Genomic DNA, 20699 nt, shown 5'->3' with positions numbered 1-20699 from the left:
CCTTATTTGGAAGGTGCCGGCTCCAAATGGAAAAGATAGAGATGTCTATAAACTGCAACTCTCCGCATCAAAGCAGCTTCAGTGGAACCAGACGGTGACCCCACACGTCGCCACGTCCATCTTCACATACAGTCTTTGACCATAACAAATGTACACACTTTTCATTGGATCTTTGTGGGTTAGTAGTAATTGCAGGACACAAACATACTAGTGTTGAAAAATATTTCCGAGTGATTCATCGTCAGTTAAAATCGCTTAATCAGAGTGTCACGGTGGGAAGTAAGGATTTTCTTTAACATGTCACAATGTTACTGTGGTGACAAAAACAACTGGTAAGAGCATCTGTCAATAAACAAAACAACTTATATTTTACTTTAAAAACTACTGTTACAATTAATAACAATTGCTTAATCAGTGGATAATCCAAACCGGACATGCTGCTTACTTACATCATTTTTGCAGTATTAAAAACGAGTTCAGCCGGTATGTTCAAAGTGTAAACTTAATGGGAAAAAAAAAAACCACTTAAACCTTAACAAACAAGGTCACTCACCTCCTGCAGTCTGATGGTCTCGATGACTGCCTGCCTGATGAAAAAGGAGAAGAGGGAGAGGAGGGAGAGGAGGAAGAGCAGTCAACCCTGTCACCGTCTGTCTGTCAGTGTGCGTCGTGCTCACAGGCTACCTGATCCACCACAGCCTGTGGAAGAGACAAGGGGCGACAGAGAGAGGCTGGCTCAGAGCAACTCGGAGGGGATAGAGGGGGGGCAGCTGCAGAGAGAAGTGAAGTGGTGCCGCCATTCCCCGTCACCCGGGAAACCAACGCTCTTTCAAAGAAAAATCGGCCAATGGCAAACACCAGCAATTGTGTTCAGACAAAAAGTCACATGACTGCCCCAAACACCACTCCCTATGCACTGAGCGAGAAGGGAGGACAGAGTGAAAAGGAGTGCGCCGTTTAGGGGTGAAGAGGTGATAAAGAAGGGGGAAATAAAGAGGGAGGGGCACAAAGGGAAAGAAACGAAATAAAACAAAGCACGAAAGTATAGTAGAGACTGGTCTACTGGTACAGAGGCAGGGAACTTCTCACCAAAACCTGACTCCCATCCCATAAAGTGAGTGAATAAACTATTTCTGCCTGATCTTCCTCACCGTCCCATCTTCACAGAAAACAGATTTGGTGACAGCCTATGTCTGGTTCTAAGAAGAAGAAAGCTGTGAAGCACAGTGGGATACTAAAGGTGCAGCTCTATCTCCAGCATTCCGTATCCAGTATCCACCTCAATATTAGCCCATTTATATGCAGTGTATGAAACATTCAATTTACTCCCGACCTTAAACCAAAACTGCACCGTATGATCAGCGGCAATTTGTCATATCTGCCAATTAATCATTGAAGTAACAGCAAAAATCAATAAGAAAAAGAAAAAGTTTTGTCAGTGTAAACGGTTATCAGCTGTCACATGTGAGGGTGTGTTGTTTCAATATTCTTTAACTTGTTAGATTTTAGTTGATTCTCAGCAGTGGGAACCCATTCTTAAGGCTGATAACAGAAATGCAATGAAGGCACCGTCTCTATTTTTTTTATTTCACGAGGGGAAATTTCTGCGCTACAGCAGGGGGGCTCTCAGGGGGGAGCTGCTGCAACAGGCTGCCACTAGCGCTGCGCCAGGTAACCTGACCTGAGGTGCATGTTTTTGGATGATGGGAGGAAGCCGGAGAACCCGGAGAGAACCCACCCAAGCACAGGGAGAACATGCAAACTCTGCACAGAAAGGCCCAGGACCGGATTTGAACCCGGAACCTTTTTGCTGTGAGGCGACAATGCTAACCACTGCACCACCGTGCCGCCAGCAGGCATTGCATAATATCAACTAATCTTTCATGCTGCACATTTTGTCAATATATTGTAAATCAGCTGTTGGGATCGTTAGTTTAATGCTTCTCAGATGAAGTGCACAAACAGATTCAACAGATAAACAACCAAAAACTGGAGCCATACTGTTTGCATTTTTAAAATTCCACAAATTGCTGCCAAATGAGACATTGGCACTGTTCATGCTGTCTAATGTGGTCTAACGAGTTTTACAGCAGTGACTGCCAACCTTTGACTGATTGCAGTGTAGACATTCCAGTCAATTCCTCACAAAAGGTAATGAAAGGTAGAATATATATTCAACAGTCATAACTTTTTCAATGCTCTCGACTTCAGTTGCGAAACAGAAGCTACTTTCTGGGGATGCTAGATAGCAAATGTGAAGGGGTTCTCTAGCTTTTGCTATATTCAAGTTATATAATTTATATCAAAGACCATTAAAAAAAATCTTGCCACATGGCATCTCATCCAGTTTTACAATAGCAAACGCAGCAGACCAAGGTGGTGCTGCAGTGTGACATTACACTTGAAAAACCAGATGGATTGGTTGTGACAGTGGCAAATGCAGATTGTCAGACTGCTGCATGAAGAATGTGGATAAGGAAGTGCAGCGCAGACCCAGCCTGTTCATGGAGGAAATGTAATTTACTGTCCTAGAGGTTAGGCGTGATAACAATGTTGCGTCCTGTATCACTGTCAGTAAAATGTTCCATCTTTCCATCCATGACAGGACCTTAAAATACCTGAGATATTGTATTCACAGCAGCATCTCTCACGGCCCAAAGGGAGTCAATCCACTGTGTGCAGAAAGGCTACTGTTGCTTCAGACTTAGAGAAGCTGACCCTCATCCCAAATACTTTACACCCGTCTACAAACGACCCCAGAGCACAGCAGATGTCATAGCCCAATGAAGCCAGCGGAGCTACATCATCTGCAAAAAGCGGTGATGCAGAAATCCTGTTTCGGGCTGATTGATTCGGTCCAATATCAGCAGGTGAAGAAGAGAGGCCTGAAAATGCATTTACGCTGCAGAAATGATTTCCTGATCTTATCCCGACCTTTGGGCTGGACGTTCTCAGTGTGAGAACCACGGCTCCGCGGGTTAGGGGTTATCTCACAGCGAACATGGACAGCAGTTCTGCATCCTAAATCGATTCAGTTACTTTTCCCTGCATTCTGAACAACAAGGCAAAAGCAGAAACATTGTATTTTCGCAAGTGGTTTAAGCGGACAACTTCGCAAAGTTATTTTGATTTGAGTATACAACATTGCTGTTAGCACTATTTTTTGTCTTAGCTTTTGACCACAGTACCACACATGAACTTCAAAATCCTCACAACTGTGTTTATTAGGTTTTACTATGCACTCTGACACCTACCCAGGCTGGTAAACTAAATTACAGTGAAGCTTTCCAGCTCAAATTCCCAACAGAACAGTGAGACAATACAGTCAACGAATGTTAGGCAGACGGTTTATTACTCAGGGTGAAATCACACATTTATTACTTTCCCAGCAATATACTGTGCACTTGAATACAATCATCTGCCTTGTAATACATCGCCTCAGCGCCAGTAAATTACACTGATTCAGCTGCGGCGGGCAGGTCTCATTCTCAGAAAATGCATCTACCGAGTAAAAAGGGCCCCAATTACCTCTCGACAGCATGAATTCTGACAGGAGAGCAGCAATGAGCATCGGCAGAAGAAAGCGACAAAGCCGGCAGTATCCAGGATCTGGACAGCAGTGACAAGTCTTAGCCTCTACCATTGATTTTTTTTTTTTTAAAGGTAATGGAGAGGACTATGAGGCTTAACAATCCTGTATCAGCTTGTCAATAGATAATAGGCACATTGTGGCTCCAGGCTTACTGCAGTTTCTTGGGATATTCTCACCAATAGAACATAAAACCAGGAGATTAGACCTAATCATAAAATTACACCAAAATCAGTCTCAGAAGTTTGAGTTACAACAACTCAAAGTAAAAAAAACAAAAACTGCTCAGCTTGGTGCATTTAAAAACACCTGCTTATCCGTCCTGCTTAAGACAATCTTTGATATTAAGCTGGAAGAAGAAATGAAAACAGCCTGTGAAGCTATATTTACACTTACATGATGCTAAGATAAGATTCAAAATGTGGTAATTAGAAGGCAACTGGTGGTCTAATTTTATCTCTCCTCTACCACAGTTCAGAGTAGATGAGGTATATAATTTCACTGCTGACAGCCATTGCTTCAGATGTGAGGTTCATGAATTCAAAAAGCAGATCTGATGGCTATTTTAAAAGCACAATTATCAAGTTTTCACAAGTATGAATTCTCTGGGGAGTTATGTTCTCTAGTGTCAAGCAGCTGGACAAATGAGTCCGAATGGAGGAATTTTATAGTGTAGTGAGGACATGAAGCAACTAAACACTTCCAACTTTTTGTTCCACTTTTCATTTTATTCTAGCCATCTGACTAGAGCTGCAAATCTAAGTCAAAACACCATGGGGGAACAAAAAAAAACAACAACAAAAATGTTTCCTTACAGAGAAAAGATTAAAGCAGAAATTATTTTGAGTGTGGTACTCAGTCTAGAATCAGATTTAGTCAGAGAAATGTTTGGCTGTTTAAATCTAATTTTCTCTTGTTATATCATCAAGCTCAATTGCACTAAGACCTTTGCAAAAATATTCAGTCTAAATGGTCTAAAATGACCCAAACAAAACAACTCCACAGCCTTATTCTTAAACAGTTATTCATGGCAAACTTATTATAGGGTTTAGCTCCTCAAACGCAGATGTGTCCAGGCAAACACCCTACTTGCAAAACCAAAACCAGCTTTCTTTTTTCAAAACACATAAACTATGTATGAAATGCTTATAATTATGACACGAAAGGGCCGCAACAACCATTCGCAAGGTTGAACTATTCACTTGTTTCAATCAGTGATGTGGGAGAGATAAGAAAAAGGAAGAAACTGTCAATATGTATATAATACAGGGAAGTAAGAGAGAAGAGGTACAAACAAAAGATTAGAAGTGTTCTGTTCTCAAAAATCAAAAACCAGAACAACAGAACAGGAAGGCAAACAGGTAAAGACTAGATATAAGGTAAACAAACTGATAAATACAGGATTTTTGTACATTTGCTTTCAGTACACGAGCGTTAAATAGGGGTAATGTGACATTTCAAGATGTCACCTTGGATTTTTCATAACCACTTAATGTTTCCAGTATTCATTTTTATGACCCGATTTGTAGTTTGGTCTTTGAAATTTTGCAAAATGTTGACAAGTGTTTCCCAAAGCCAAAGTTAGATAGATAGATAGATAGATAGATAGATAGATAGATAGATAGATAGATAGATAGATAGATAGATATTTTATTATCTAAAATAAATTGGATAAGATCCTAAAATGTCTTGTTTTGTCTAGTCTACATCCAAACAGTCGAACATTCGACAGTCCATATCCAAAATATAGTAATTGCTAATTATTTATTGATTATCCAAATATCCAATTCATTTCCTGTTGATCAGCTAAACAATTGCTCAACTTATTGTTGCAGATCTAATAGTGATGGCCATTTTTCATGGTTTTGTACCATCATATTAACAAATCAAAACATCATAATAACCAGCAATGCCAATAATGGCCAACAAGGTTGGTGTACTGACAAGCATTTATTAAGTTATGTTTTTGTTGTTGTTGGCATCATGATAAACTATTATTGTCTTTATTCATTAAGATTAGCTTGACATTTCTGCTCTGAAGTATCAAACTGACATTAAAATTATGCCCGAGAAGTTGAAGTGACCGAGCAAATTTAGTAAATCCCTCTTCGGTGATAACAGGATTACCGTAAAATAAGAATCAACACAATCAAACTCACTAACAACTCGTTTTCACGGTAAATTAAACGCATCGTAACTACACAGCAGCGTAAGTGAGAAAAGTTTGGGATGCCAGTTCATCGCTTGCTTTCCATCACGCTGCAGGTGCTCCGAGAAAACTTGGCCCACCGCCTGCATCGTTTTTCAGGGTCAAGAAACGTCTCAATTTCACATGAATCTGTCTAAAAATGAACAACAAGGTGAAAGCAACTTACAGTCACTTCAACAGCGGATCTAAATTCGGCGGACAAGCCGCTGGTTCATCCTCTCCGCTGCTCCCTGTTAATCAAAAGTCCGGTGGCGTCAAGGAACCGGCATGCAGGAAATACAAACAGCGCGACTTCCGGTCATCGCTTTCAAATTAAAGGTCCGACGACGCCGTTTAACCGAACGGGTTGACAGGAACAACAAAACACTTCAAAAGGATACCCAGCTGAAAATGGTGCGGGGCCCATGCGTGCTTATGCAAAATGTCATAGATAAGACACACCACACTGTGTTTCCACTGCAACCGCATACACTAACCAGCATTCCTTAGTATGAATTAAAATAAAAAATAAAAAAAAAAGACTGTTAACCTGTGTCAAAGCATGGCTTGAGGTGGTCACAGACACACAGCATGATGGCAGCAACAGACTTAATTTCCTTTCAAAGTATGCACAAAAAATAAAGCTTTAATATTCGCCCACAGCTTATTCAAACGAGGTGGCAGGAGATATGTTCCAGGCTACGTTGATGGATCGTCTCATGGATAGCCTGCAACTAATTACAACTTCAACTGAGTTGGATTCCAGAAAGATTACACTTTGAAATTCACCTCTCATGGGCTTTCCTGGCGAGATCTGACATTGGCATCATTCATACAGGCCATGAGGAAACAGTTATTTACGACAAAATCCATGTTACAGCATGTGTTTTGACTTTGATGAGGAGGAAATGGCAGAAACGGAAGGTTGTAATTGCTTCTGCAATAACCTTTTCACCACATGAAACAAACTTTAATTCATGTTTAGGCTGTTTAATTGAAGGAACAAACAAAAGATAAATCACCCCTGTGTTTACAGTCACTGATCTCAGATAAGATTTGTTATGGTCTCAATAAAAACTCTGAATAGATGGTATTGTTGGATCAAGAATGTGTTGGGCGACAGTATTTCTGAGCATCTGATAAAGGACTAAATTACCACAGCCAAAACCAAAAATGTAAAACGTCTTGTGAGATCCCTATTTAGATCAATTAAATAATACAATACTCTATTCTAAAGCCGTAGATGTTTTACTTTATTCTTTCTGGGCCATCACTTCCATAAATCACTAAATTATGTTTGCGTCATGTGACTTTGCCAACACTAAAATGAAGTTTGTAATTGTCACACAAATAGCAATCACTGCTCTGAAACAAGACTTTCTGAAGAGAAAGCAACTAAAAAAGGAACCTCCAAGAATAAAAATTAAAAGTGTTGTTTGTGGCTTTGTTCTGTTACAATGGATTATTAAACACACTCTTAACTTTTTCTAAAAGCATGCCAAGATAGGGTGATTTAAAATGAATGAATGCAATGTCAGAAGTTTAGTTGTATTAGTCACATGGAGGTGGAGATGAGAAAAACAGGTCAATTCAGCAATAACAGTACAAGAATAGAAGAAGAGATGAAAAGTTGAATCGACAGAATAAAACATAACACCATATACATATATGACAGTAGGGATTTCGACGAGTGTATGCAAATCTCTTGCACATTGGTTATGTAGCAGTCCTGGTTCAATAGCAGAAGTCACGGTTGATAGGACATTTTTAATTCAGGTGGTGCAGTGAAAAGTGCAATAACATTAGGCAGTGCTGAAAAACTGGTAAACAAATATGCAATATGATATATTTAGATATATTTTTCATCCCACTCCAACTGTTTTCTTCTCTTCCTCTTATACAGCAGGTAATCCCTGTTGCTTCTCGCTGCTCGTGGTTACTGAAGACATGACCTTGAAACAGAAGGAGCATAAAATGCAGTATTAGCTTCAGTAGATCAATTCAGCATTGCAAAACAATGAGTCAGAGGACTGCCTTAAGATATTATTGTTGCTATCGCTATCCATTCAGTGTGGGGGTTGCATTTTTAAGTCTCTATTTATTATTTCTCACTGTTTTAGCCTATATTTAAAAAAACAAAAGTAGCTATATAAATGTTGAGTATCTTTATAGGACAATACTCCAGTGATGAACTTGAGCATTGGAAAGCCAACATCATTAGCAGAACTTAGTATGTATACATTAAATGTGTTAGATTCTTTAATGTGAAACAAGGACTGAAGTCAATTGGGAAATCTGTAAATTTAAGTAATGTAGATTATATTCATGGTCTTTGTTTACGATTATGGACTGTATGTCTGCATTTGGTTGTGAAGGCGGCAAAAGAAAATGAGCTATGAGGCTTAAATATGTTGCAGTGAGTGGAATGTTCCTTCTGGCACAATCCTGAGGTACAGTGGCAGCATCTCCTGGGCATGTCTGAACTCATACTGGTAGGCATTTCCAGTGACACCGCCTGGAAGAAAAAGTAAGCGGTCTCAATTGAAAACAAGATAACTGTATAGTTTCACAAGATTTTCCCTGTAATTTATTCACCACGTTCTTGTTTGCTGCAGTTACAACATGAAGGTTCGGCTTTGATACTGTTTTGAAGAATGTGACTACAACCTACCTGGCAGGAACAAGTATTTAATTGAGCTCCATTAATCACATCTGGTATTTATCTTATATTCACTGCATGTGCTGCCACATTTTTACTTCAGGATGACAGAAATGTATCCAGTTTGCGTACCCTTGTATGTGTATGAGTTTTTGTGAATCAGAGGGCTTCTATTGTTGGTCTATACTCTCTTATCTCCTATTCTCCGCTCCAAAAACTATTAAAATGAATGATGCAGTTGTCTCTCTACATTGGTGTTATGTTAGATAGTAGACCACAGAGGCATGCTTTTTAGGAAAAAGGCCTTTTTCTTTTGACAATTTTTGAAAATGTTCATTACTAAAGAATCATCCCTGTATTGGACAGGACACGTTAGAGAAAATAGTTTTTCTTTACAATCTAATTTTCATCTTTTCTCACAATATTTACCCTCCCTAAAACCATAGACAGGAACCACACTTCTCTGATTTGTCATATCATCTGGTAATAAGTGGGGAGTGGAAGGAAGCCTCTCACGGGCCAGATTAGGTCGCCACTCCTGACCAGCTGTGACAATGATCCCTTTCAGAGAAATTACCAGACGGTTCAGGGAGAGTAGGTGGACACTATCCCACTTTTCCACCATAAAAGGCCTCTCCTCTCATTCCGTTCTCCTCCATCTGCGTCTTGAGATCCAGCGCAGTGGCACCGGTGATGGGAGTGTGGCTACAAACACCTGGCAAGGTAGCCAGGGAGCAAAGCAATCCCACTGATGAAGCAACTGCGTGTAAAGATAATGAAAGGTAGTAGAAGTATGTGATAGAAACCATTCCTAGAAGATAAAAGATGCACTGACATGTTACATAACAGTTGTGTTTCAGTAACTAAGGGCTCTTACATGTATACGCACATCGCACATTCCTTTGTAGCTGGTGAACATCTCTTAATCCAACACTGTGGTGAGAAGTACCAGCAGTGCTCTCAAAGTTAAATAACTGCCTTTGTTACGTCAATTCATTTATTTACATCCTGGTTCCGTGGACAGAAGTTAAGCATGGATGACATGGATGACAGAAATATGGGAAGTACCTCTGAATGTGTGTTTTGGCTTGGACGTGCTCATGTCAGGAATTAATACAAAAGACTGGGCAAGTTTGGAAACATCAGTCTGTAGTGGTAACCCTGGAAGGAAATTCCAAGTTAAGATACATCCTTAAGAACTACTAATGTAATAGTGTGGCTGTCTCTCCGGTCCTTATCTACACAGTACAGCAGATTCCAAGTGTGTCTCCGGACAAATGTGTCTAAGATTGTCCTTCCCACTGAAATGTAGGGTAATTTCACATAGCTCTTCAATGGGATAATAAAACATAAATGGACCTGGTATGTGCCACTCTATTACTTGTGCTGTGTATCATTAACACATCATGAAACATTTTCTATTATATTAGCAGTGTGGAAGACCCAATGCTTGCATGCTTTATGCTTGCCAATAAACTGTATATACACTCACTATGATCGAACTGATGCCTCACATGTTGCATAACAAGCCAAACAGGCAACCTAAAGCAATTCATTTTGTGCTTAGAAGTGGTGAGTTTGAAGGATTGTTTGCTCAAGGTGGTTAAAAAGATGGATACAATTTCTGATTTCATGTTTACAGATAGTGCCCTCAAGTGATAATATGAGACTATTACACCATAAATATCAGGGGGAAAAAACTGTTACTGCAGGCAGCAACCATTGCAAAAAATGGCCTTTACATTTTCACTTGACTTTAATTTAATAAAAGAGAATCTAAAAAATGATCACTTTTCTTTTAATTAAACAAGATACAAGGATGCATTTTAGCTCAAATAATGCTATATTTCACCCTGAGAAATGTAAATGTGAGGTATTGATTCAATCCCCTTTTATTTGCATCCAGCTAAAACCAGAAACACAGTAATATTAGAGGGATTATCTATAGCAAGTCCTCCTACTACACCTTTTAATAACTTGAGAACTCATGTTAAAGTCCTGTGAGTCATGAGTTCACAGGATATTGGCGTGCTGGTGAGTCCCAAAAAGAATACTTCCAACATCTTGTTACAAAAGAAAACAACAGAAATCATCTTAAAATATAAGCGATCCGAACACCTCAATTCATGGTGTGACTGATGAGTCATGACTGTGACGAGTCAAAAAGGGAGAAAAGACACGGATCATAGTGATCCCCACAAGTCTGGTTGTCAGTCTGGGTGTGAGCTCCCTCTGCAGGGCTGGAGCGTGTGGTGCTGGTGATGTTTCTGTAGAGCTGCTCGGGCTGTGTGAGGACGAGTAATCATGGGTCTCTTGAGGATTTTGGAGCTCTCATGCTTGTGGCCTGATTGCCCTCTGGATGAGTCCACTTCCACACTGAAAGAGAGAAAACTTCTGTTTAGGTCTATCTTCCATTAACCATTAAGTTTTCCGAAAACATTTTTAATTTGGATTGTCATAACTTAGCTCCCAAATGATTACATCATGCTTCTGGAAAAATGTGGTGGTGTTATTTAAACATTCACTGATTTATTTATTTATTTTTTTTAAACTGCAAAACATAAGATTAAGGCTTACAAGTCAAACTACACACAGGAGCTTTAAACAGCTAAATCTATTCATTCAATTCAATTTTATTTTATTTTTACAGCATCAAATCACAACATAAGTCATCTCACGGCACTTAATATAGTAAGGCTCTCACAACAGAACCTTTAAATATTAGACAGAGGTACCCCACAATTTAACAATTCCCACATTTAATAGGAATAAGCTGAACTTGGCTCACAGATGGCTCAGCTACATACATTTGCGTATATAATATAATATAATATAATATATATATAATATAATATAATATAATATAATATAATATAATATAATATAATATAATATAATATAATATAATATATATATATATACAAATAAGGAAATTTTAATAATGCCATACCATGAATCTATGATCCCTTCACCAAGGGCACTTATTCGAGGTGGGTGGGGTATGTGTGCTGGCATGGGCAGCACAGACACATCGGTCCTCGTCTTCGGCTGGACGTTCTGGAGTATGAGGTCTGTATCTGCTGCAGTTGTGGGTAAATGTTCCGAGTTGGCCTGGCTGAGACGAAGCCTGCGTGCACGGATCCCTGCTGGCTTCCAATGAGCAGCATCTGCAGTGGCACCGAGAGGGGGAGAAGGGGACAGTGGTGTGTCTGGGGACAGAGACAGTCGAGCCATGTCAGGGGACGAGGCCTCTCTGTGATGCAGGTCTGAAAACAACAACGGATCATCAATCAGTTATTTCTGTCTGGGCATTACAAAAGGATCAGACACTGCCAGTACTGTTCGTATTCTACAAGAGCACTTGTAATCTGTAATCAGAGGACGTTCATTCGGTGAGTACTCACCTGGGGAAAGAGACTGGAAAGAGGAATCTGGTGAGGTAGTATCTCGGCTTTCACTGTGTTTCTCCTCTTCCTGTTCCTCATCACTACTCCCACTCCTCATACCAGCAAAGCCTTCTTCATCACCTTGTGCCTCTTCTTCATCACCATGCTGTATGGCCAGGATCTGTGGCAATCTTTCTTTCTCTATTGCCTGAAGACACCTGAAATGAATAAAAGATGTTTAGTTTTCTCCACCTAAACGTTTATAGAGGTTGCCAAGTTGACAGCTGAAGAGAGGAACAAACTAGAAGACGACTAAAATCCTAACCAGCAGTGAAGATTTGTGCATCATGTATTTAAACACCCAGCCTTTTGGTAAACTGTATAGGCACGTATTTGAATTACAATCCACGGTCTGTCATGGCAAGACAGACATTAAAAATGAGCTTTTACGTCATGTAGTGTGTTTAAAGCTCAAGAAAACAAATGTTAAGTATCTAAGCATCGAGTACCTGTTATGTTTTTCCCTCCAAGCTCTAAGCTCAGCAAACACATTGACGCGATCTCTTAGATCAGGCTCCTCAAGGTCATACGTGTGCTCTGGTACATGGATGGGCGGGTCGCGGGGACTGAATGTAGAACTGGTGGGCGCTGTCTACGAGACAGAAGAGAGGCAGGATGAGCGTGGTGGGTAGGAGAGGAAGCTAGGAAACATAACAGAGGAATAGCTGAGTACATCAATTATGGATGACACTTGTTGTAATGGTCAGAGAGGGAGAGCAAACACAAGAGGTAGGAGGAAGGCAGAGAGAGACAGCAGTCGGGTGTATGCTGTGTATGCCAGTATAAGAGTTCGCGTGGTGTTGGCAGTGAGACGCCCATCTGACACATCTGCATCACATGTCCTCCCCTCGCTGTGCTTGTCCTCTCAGGTTTCTGTCCTCCTGCTAATAATTTGCTGCTTCTGTTTATACTGACACGACATCAAAGAGATGAGCTGCTGGTGCCAGACAGCCATAATGGTCTGTCAAAGACTTTAAAGCTCATAGTTACTCACAATTGACACTACAGGCCCTACTGTGTTAGAAATATCTACAAATGATAGATTGGTATAGAATAATATGATAATTGATTGAGCGAGATATGTTTTGGAAAATGTTTCTGGGCTGAATTACTGAAACTTACCCTCAACTTTTCTCGCCTTGCTCTAATAGCCTGGACAGGGTTTCCACAGAACACAATCTTGCCAGCTCCTTCAAAAATCAGCAGATGAGAGAGATTTCAGTGAATCAAACTATGAGTCTTTAACAACACAACTTAGTCCTCTTGGTGGCACTGTTGAGCAAAGATCACTGGAGCTGTTGGAAATGTTTATCTGTACATAAGAAGAAAGTTGCCCTAAAACCAAATAAAATGTGAAGACCAGCCACCAGAGTTCCTAACCATGAGTCAAGACGCTGGTTTCTGCTTCCACTGCTGCTAGATCTGAGTCTGCAGAACCAGGTCTGGATCCAGGAGGGGACAGAACTCTGGTCGCTGACATGGGTCTGGAGCCAGTGTGTGGTCTGCAGCCTGCTGATGACAGGCGCTCGACAAAGGAGAGGCTGGAAAAAGGGCGCCTGGCCGAGCTGGGTCTGCTGTAGGGACATGCACTGTCTGCTGTCTCCTCTACAAAGAGAAAAGCGAGTCGTGCATTAAATATACATTTGTAATGAACTGAACTGTGTCCGACTGATTTAAAACAACGTACACACCATTTTTACAAGCAGCCTGAGAGGAACTGCAGTCTCTAATGGAGTTGTGGAGAATGTCCAAGTCTTCTCCCATGGTGCTACAGAATCTCTGCATGTCCTCCTCCACCTTTACATCATCTAGGTAACGCAGCTGAGGGACCAACTCTCTCACTGCTGCTCGGTAACTATAGTCTGCCGTCTGGGAAGAAGCAAGGAAACAAGGTATTAGAGAGAAAGAGTGACTGCATAGGACAGACAGGTGTTTTAAGGATCTATAACGGGGCAAAGAGGGAGAATAGAAACAGAGTTTATCAAGGGCCATTAAACTGGTCAGAAAACCTGATTTCAACAAATCCAACTGATATACTTGACATTGTTTTATGGAGGTATAATTATATTAGTTTGGTGACGTGGCCTTTTGCGCACTACGAGCCACAAGTGCATTATGTAACATTATGAACATTTTTTATTTAATATAAAATTAATAACCAGATTTCCCAGATCTGTGCTTGACTGATCTACTTAATTATGCTTAGTGCTCCAGTCGGCTCCAAAAAAACAGATCAATGCACTTCTACTCTAATTTATATTTCAGATGATGAAAAACAGGATGTGAGGTGACTCTGAGGTCATCACTCTGACCCACATGAAAACTATTATACTATGGGTAACCCAACTGGTGATATACCAGTAGTCCAAAGGTAGGATGGTGCTAAATGTATCAATATATACTAGCATTATGTTAAAATGCTTCTTTTTGCATTTAGTTTTGACTATGATGACAAGGTGATGAATTTGTGGAACTTAACTTCTAAATGGATGAACATAAAGCATAACGCAACAGGTTAATAATTTGTGCTATTAAAGTCTTGCACTGAGGTCTGGTCCTTTATCACCACAGAGACAGACGGAAAGCGGAGAGAGTCCAGTAAATCACTGAGCTACTGAGCGATCAAATTAGAGCTCAGCACTCCTGGCCTTCACCGAGCCTCACAGATGCAATGAATGAAAAAGAGAGTGAGAGGCTGGCAAGGAGGAGACAAAAAAGAAAAGAGAAGGAGGTCTAAGTGAGAGGAAGTGACCGGATGTGTGTGTGTGTGTGTGTGTGTGTGTGTGTGTGTGTGTGTGTGTGTGTGTGTGTGTGTGTGTGTGTGTGTGTGTGTGTGTGTGTGTGTGTGTGTGTGTGTGTGTGTGTGTGTGTGTGTGTGTGTGTGTGTGTGTGTGTGTGTGATGGAAAGAGACAGAGCAAGAGGAGTGATAGTTTGGCAGGGGAGCAAACCCAAGAACCCCTCATTCACTACAAAGCGCAGGCCTAATGTATATTCAGCTCAGCATCTCCCTTCATTGCCCTAGTTTCCTAATTAATGCTCTGCTGGTGGGTGTAAATAAACACATTCACAGTAGCCCAAAAAACTCACAGCTCACTGGGGTGGAAATGCAGCTTCCATTGTGCGCCCAGCTCCTCTCGGTATCACTCAATTGGCCCATGGTGAGCTCTTTTACGCATTGGACATTACATCAAATTAATAATGTATTAGCGAGTTTTTAGAGAGATCAAATATGCACTGTAATGTAATAATAAAACATTAAGTCTGTGTCATGATGTCTCCACAGAAGAGTGTACCAGTTCTTCTGCTGCTACGTTTGATTATCTCGATGCCTCCCCGTCTGGTGTTTTGAAGATCCAGATGCAGAGGTGTGACACCACATAGATACCTTCATGCCTCTGTACACACTGATTACCTTTTCATGATTATCCTATAAAGCCATGAGGGTTGACGGGCTGCTAGCACAGAGGAGAATGTTGAACGATACTTCACCAGAAGCGCAAGTTGCATTTGCAAGTCGGCTTTGACGACATCAACTGAATGCAACACTTCCGTTTCAGGCACTGTGCCCAGCTCTTTGCTCAAGATTTATTCAACCCTAGCCGTCCTCTGTTTTGTTTTATCTTTGGCCCGACTACTGTCACTCTGAGCACCACTTGGTGGTGGCTGCTTCAAGTTGCGTTGATCTAGGATTTTAACCATGTTCTGCTGTTGTGGTCAAAGTATGTTAATCTGAACAAGAGCATCTGCTACATGCCTAAAGATAAACCTGCACAGAGAACGCACGAAAACACACGTCTTCATCAGGTTTTCGCTTTGATTCAATGCATTATCATCCTTTGATGATGACACCATTGCTGATCTGTACTAACTGTTGGTCTTATGTGCAGCACAGGTATGACAAATGTGGGTAATTATGGTATATCACTGAAACCAATATGTTACCACTAGCGCAATTATTTGTTAGATATCTGTGCCTGCTGAGCTAAATTGAATAAGTACATGCAGATTAGTCTGGTAAATGTAAAGCAAATAATAAAAGTTAATCATGATCTGTGTCACCACATTCATGAGTCATCTCTTTTATCAGATTTTTATGCAATTAGGAACATAAGCAGATCATTTCCTTACCTGAGCGGAAGTGGGATTTGGGCATGAACACACAGGGTTTCCCTCCAGGGTAAGTGTCTGCAGTTTACTACACAAGCCCAGGAACTGAACCTGGACGAGGTCGTCCACATCGTTCCCTTCCAGATCTAACAGCTGCAGGTTCTCCAGCATGCCAACCTGACTCAGGTCTGACACGTTGTTATAGGCCACATACAGCTCCTGAAATCAGGGACAGGAATCACAGACACTGTAGGCTGGCAGAAAAAACATGAAGCAATTGGGAATAGAAAAAAGTGAGATTAAACAAGAAAATGCATGAATCACAGGTCACATAGTCAAAGAGCCACATATATTGTCTTCCCGTGGCACAGACACTGGGGTCTTACAATCAATAGAACTATGATCACTTTTACCAGCTATTATATCATTTGTTAAGAATTTTCACTATTTGCTGTATAAATAAGAAAATGACCTATACCGAAACGTGTCATCAGTGCACCACAGCAAATTAACAGAAATTAGGAAAGAAAGAAAGACATTTTAAAGACAATTTGCGAAATTTGTCCAAAAATGCCTTGGTTTTTTTTTTCCTTTCGGCTGATCTAAACACACCTTTGAAAAATACATTTCATAAGCTCTAACACCCAAGGTTGTTTTTTACCGAGTCGCTAAAGTGTCTCCACGGGGCCTCCTGTAACCTATAAAGTCTACCTTCAGAGAGAAGAAAGTAGAAATGCCATCTAGGTCTTGTAGGCAGCAGTGAGACATCCACAGCACCTGCAGGCGGGAGAGGGTGGTTCCCAGGTCTCTAAGGAGACAACATAACACAAACTTGATTTAGAGGCAGGAAAGGGAGTTACACAACACCATGAATCATGGGAAAGGCTATCCTGTCTCTTGGCCATTGAAGCAAGGAGCTTCTTTCTATTCTCCAAAAGACAGCCCCCTCATCTGTTTCCCACTTGTCTCTACAGCACACCCCAGCTCGAACCCTTCCAGAAGAGTCTCAGTGAATCTACGACCCCGTAACACCCTTTCCACTACAGCTCCCACAGCCCAGAGCAGGAAATGCTATCAGAGGCAGTGCACGTCCGGCTGGCTCTGCTCTGCTGCTCTCAGGGTGGAGCAGACACCTCCCTATCTTTCTGTTTCTCCTTGTTTATCCCTCAGCAGTTTATCTGGTAACATTTTCCCACCTGTCCTGTTAGAAGGACAATTTACACTGTGTGTTTGTGCTTGTGTTTCATCCCGGATGTTTATTGCTTTTCTTCTATCTGCTTTTGATGACACAGCTGTGGCTAAAATCAGGCTGGAAGGACAATCGAGGAGAAACTGTAGATATTTCCTGTCTTTTTCCCAGGACAGTGCAAATGGATGAATTTGAAAGCGGATATGCTCCCGAAACTCTGCGACCTATTGTGAGACAGGTGGTTGAACCTGTTCTCCACATGTATTTATCTCTAAGACTGCACTGAACGTCACATCTGCTTCTTGTGTCGGGTTCACAAGCTGCTACATGCATCTTCCATGCATACATATTATAATACAAGTCCCTGTTGGAAAACCCTGACTGAAGCAGAGACCTACACCTGCACTGCAAATATACAACACTTTCTCAGGTACACATCCCCTTGACTTCTGAACTGCTATTCTGCCTTAAAGGACTCTCTTTTTATGGCTTCAAAGACCCGTGTGAGGTATCACAGCAGTCCCCATGGATTTCTCTCTGCTCTGGGTCAAATTACAGATCTCTTTAAGGACCTGGGTGTGCTTACTTGTTTCTAAACATATAACTAAGTCACACAGTGACAAGACATATACCTCAATAGAACAAATTCAGTTTTGTAAAACCCCAAATTTCAATTTGGTTTTGGCATTTACAGCTTCTTAGTAATCAGTAATATTCCATTACGTAATTTACTTTTCAGGAACACAAACTAGGGGAAGAAAACAAGAAGGTGGTACTTAAGGTATGTAACGTACCTGACAGACATGATCGTGCTGTTGTTCATTTTGAGCTGCACTAACCTTGGCAAGCAGGCACCTACAAGATGATCAGACACAACAAAGCCATTTCTCTCTCTTTCATGTAAAAGTGGTCTGTTCATGTAATTAGATTTCAATCCAGACAGTTGGTTCATTGAGAAAATTCACGTAATCAAATGCTCAGCTTCAATTAGTGAAAAGGGAGCCCGCCTACAGTGGCAGGCTCGATATGACTCACACATGTACACACAGTTCTCTGTCATGCCTGCACTCGTTGTGCAATCTAGGACAAAAGGGAGCATAGTCAACATGTTCCTCCAACATTATCAGCTCAGTCATCTCTGGTTGGCACACCTGTCAGGAAATCTAGTGCAGACATGAGTGCATCTTTATTTGTCTCTTATCTAGGGCTGGTTTGTGAATGTCTGCGGTATGTTGTCATTGTAGGTATCTGTTCTGAATCATTTTTGAGCACAGTGTCAAAATCTTCTCACCAGTCTTTGTTTTTTAAATCTGAATTTAAAGATAATAACAGTTAGTGAGTTTGTGTCTTTGTTTGCATAAGGAAAAACGACAATAGATTTCAGATATATCAAATATCAGGCCGTTATGAATTTGTGAATGTCTTGACGTACTGTATATCTTACCAAAGTTACCCAGAGAGTTTTCTTGGGTGTCTATGCAGACCTCCAGTGAGGTCACATGACAGAGGTCCCGAGTTCCACACAGCAATTCCTGTAGACAAAGGAAATTAATAGTGAACCAGCTGATCTAAACTGACATACTGAACTAGATTGTGTCTTTGCTCGACATAGTTTCATCAGACAATAGTTACCTGGGACTGAGATGTACACGTAAGACTTTGACGTAACAAATTATGTCAAGTCTGTGATGTGAAATAATTCTGTCTGCCCACCTCACCTTGAAACAGCAATCCATTTAACTAAAATATTAACACAACACTCACATTTTTCATGGAGTTCAAGTAAAAGATCTAAGACTTTTTTTATGCACATAAAAGGTTTATTTCACTCAAATTGTGTTCACAAATTTGTTCAAATCCGTGTTAGTGAGCACTTCATCTTTCCGAAGATAAGTCCCAAACACCATCCTGATCAGCTCTATGTGATGGAGATGTGCTGCACTGCACGATGCAAATAGTGACCACACCAGGTACTGTCTGGTTTTCTGACCCCTCACTTCAAGAAAAAGTGGCATTTGTAGCCAAGTATAAAATTGGCCTAATTCTGTAAGATAAAACTACACATTTTAGATTGGCCTCTTAATGTGACTAGTCCAAGACAAATCGTGGCAATAGTTATGCAGTTTAAGCAGCATCTTGATGCACTACACCTGTCAGGTGGAAGATTATCTTGGGAAAGTTGAAGTGTTAACAATATTTGAGAGAAATAAACCGTTTGTGTGCATAAAAGAGGCGCTCATCGAGATCTTTTTCTTCTACTCACGAAAAAGGGGAGTGAAAAAGTGTGGTGTGTATATTTTTGTTGAGTCTGCATAGTGTGTGCTTTCTTTTCTCCAGTAATGTCCATAGAGCAAGCACTGGAGAGGGCACGAACAGAATCATTTCATTGAAAAACACACATTACATTACAAGATGCAAACAGTAGATGATTAATCTTATCAAGATGTTGACATCTGCAATGCTTTTCCTCAATCCCAGGTTTCCACACACAACCTGATTTATGCCTCTACCGCTGCCACTAAAAGAAAAATAACAGATATCTCAAGATAATAGAAGTGCATGTAAGCAAACAGCTGAACTCAGACAAACCACATGAACCACAGAAAGACAAGGGGCCGACAGGGTGTATTCTTAGGTACGTCCCTGAACTTACTAGCTTCTCCGGAGAGAGGTAAAGCTTCGCCGATGTTTCAGAGTCCTCGCAGGATTTGGTGGCAGGAGTTGGGTTGATGCAGCCTGAATCACTCAGCTCAGTCACCAGGATCCGTGATGCTGTTCCAGGCCGAACCTCCTGGGGCACAGACCCATGGCAGCAACTCATCTCTCACCAGCTATCTCGAATAAACAAGGAAGCGTTTTAATAACGTATTACTTGGAAGACAAAGAGGAAACGCGCGGAGTAGTAATGGGTCTCTGTATCTAACTTATCTAGCTCTAGATAAACTACTTTTTAAAAAAAATAGCGTTATCTGCTATGGTTAAATGCTAACACAGATGCGGGAGGCAAATGAACTTTTTTTTTTTTTTTTTTTTTTAATTTTTTTTTTTAACAGTAAACTGAAACAAAACGCGCTGTCAACAGCATATCATACCGTAGTTTTACCGGGAATATGTTTTACCTGTTGCAGAATAGTCCACTCTTAATCGATAGTCTAAATATCTCCATACACACTGAGAGCTCGCAAGCAAAAGTTTGCTTGACAACCACATTCGACTTCCTGGATACAGACCGAACAAACCCGTGGCTCCCTGGGATATGTAGTGCACACGTGACAGTTAGCGTTAAATGGAAGGCTGTCGGTGCATCTCCGTTGTTCCTCTATTGTCAAAACATTTAAACCTCTGTTTCTTATACTACCGCCTGCCTACGGTGGTGTGGTGCTGCCTTCAAATGCTAAGCTATGCCTCCGGAATTTCATGGAGTGGTACTTATGATAATTGAAAAAAAAAAAAAAATATATATATATATATATATAAGCCTATCTGTTAAAACAATAATTTTCTTGATGGTTGTTTATCT

At 40.7% G+C, this 20699-nt stretch overlaps 2 protein-coding genes across 3 annotated transcripts in view; both read right to left on the bottom strand.

Annotated features, from left to right (window-relative positions):
- rassf7a (Ras association domain family member 7a) overlaps positions 1-6044 on the bottom strand; it is a 35927-nt gene extending 29883 nt beyond the window's left edge. Inside the window, exons 1-2 of one of the 2 annotated variants that reach the window (XM_069701881.1) lie at positions 5965-6044; positions 554-699 (exon numbers count right to left, since the gene is read on the bottom strand). The gene's annotated coding sequence lies outside the window, so the exon portion shown is untranslated. The remainder of the gene's footprint in view (positions 1-553; positions 700-5964) is intronic. The other variant, XM_069701883.1, reaches the window with a different exon arrangement.
- Positions 6045-9461: 3417 nt separating this feature from the next.
- On the bottom strand, positions 9462-20357 carry lrrc56 (leucine rich repeat containing 56). The gene is made up of 13 exons (XM_069701879.1): positions 20299-20357; positions 19833-20010; positions 18624-18711; positions 17974-18034; positions 16702-16798; positions 16012-16209; positions 13574-13751; positions 13263-13487; positions 13005-13072; positions 12332-12474; positions 11841-12040; positions 11387-11702; positions 9462-10812 (listed from the first exon to the last, which is right to left on the bottom strand). Exons 2-13 carry the CDS (start codon positions 19998-20000, stop codon positions 10647-10649), a joined length of 1908 nt encoding a protein of 635 aa, XP_069557980.1. The 5' UTR covers positions 20001-20010; positions 20299-20357; the 3' UTR covers positions 9462-10646.
- Between the last annotated feature and the right edge of the window lie 342 nt (positions 20358-20699).

This window comes from Brachyistius frenatus, unplaced genomic scaffold (assembly GCF_029030835.1).
Source record: "Brachyistius frenatus isolate BFR_SWC_R1_liver_20210118 unplaced genomic scaffold, ASM2903083v1 Contig_39, whole genome shotgun sequence".
Lineage (NCBI taxonomy): Eukaryota > Metazoa > Chordata > Actinopteri > Embiotocidae > Brachyistius > Brachyistius frenatus.
This window is presented reverse-complemented; position numbering and strand designations above follow the sequence as displayed.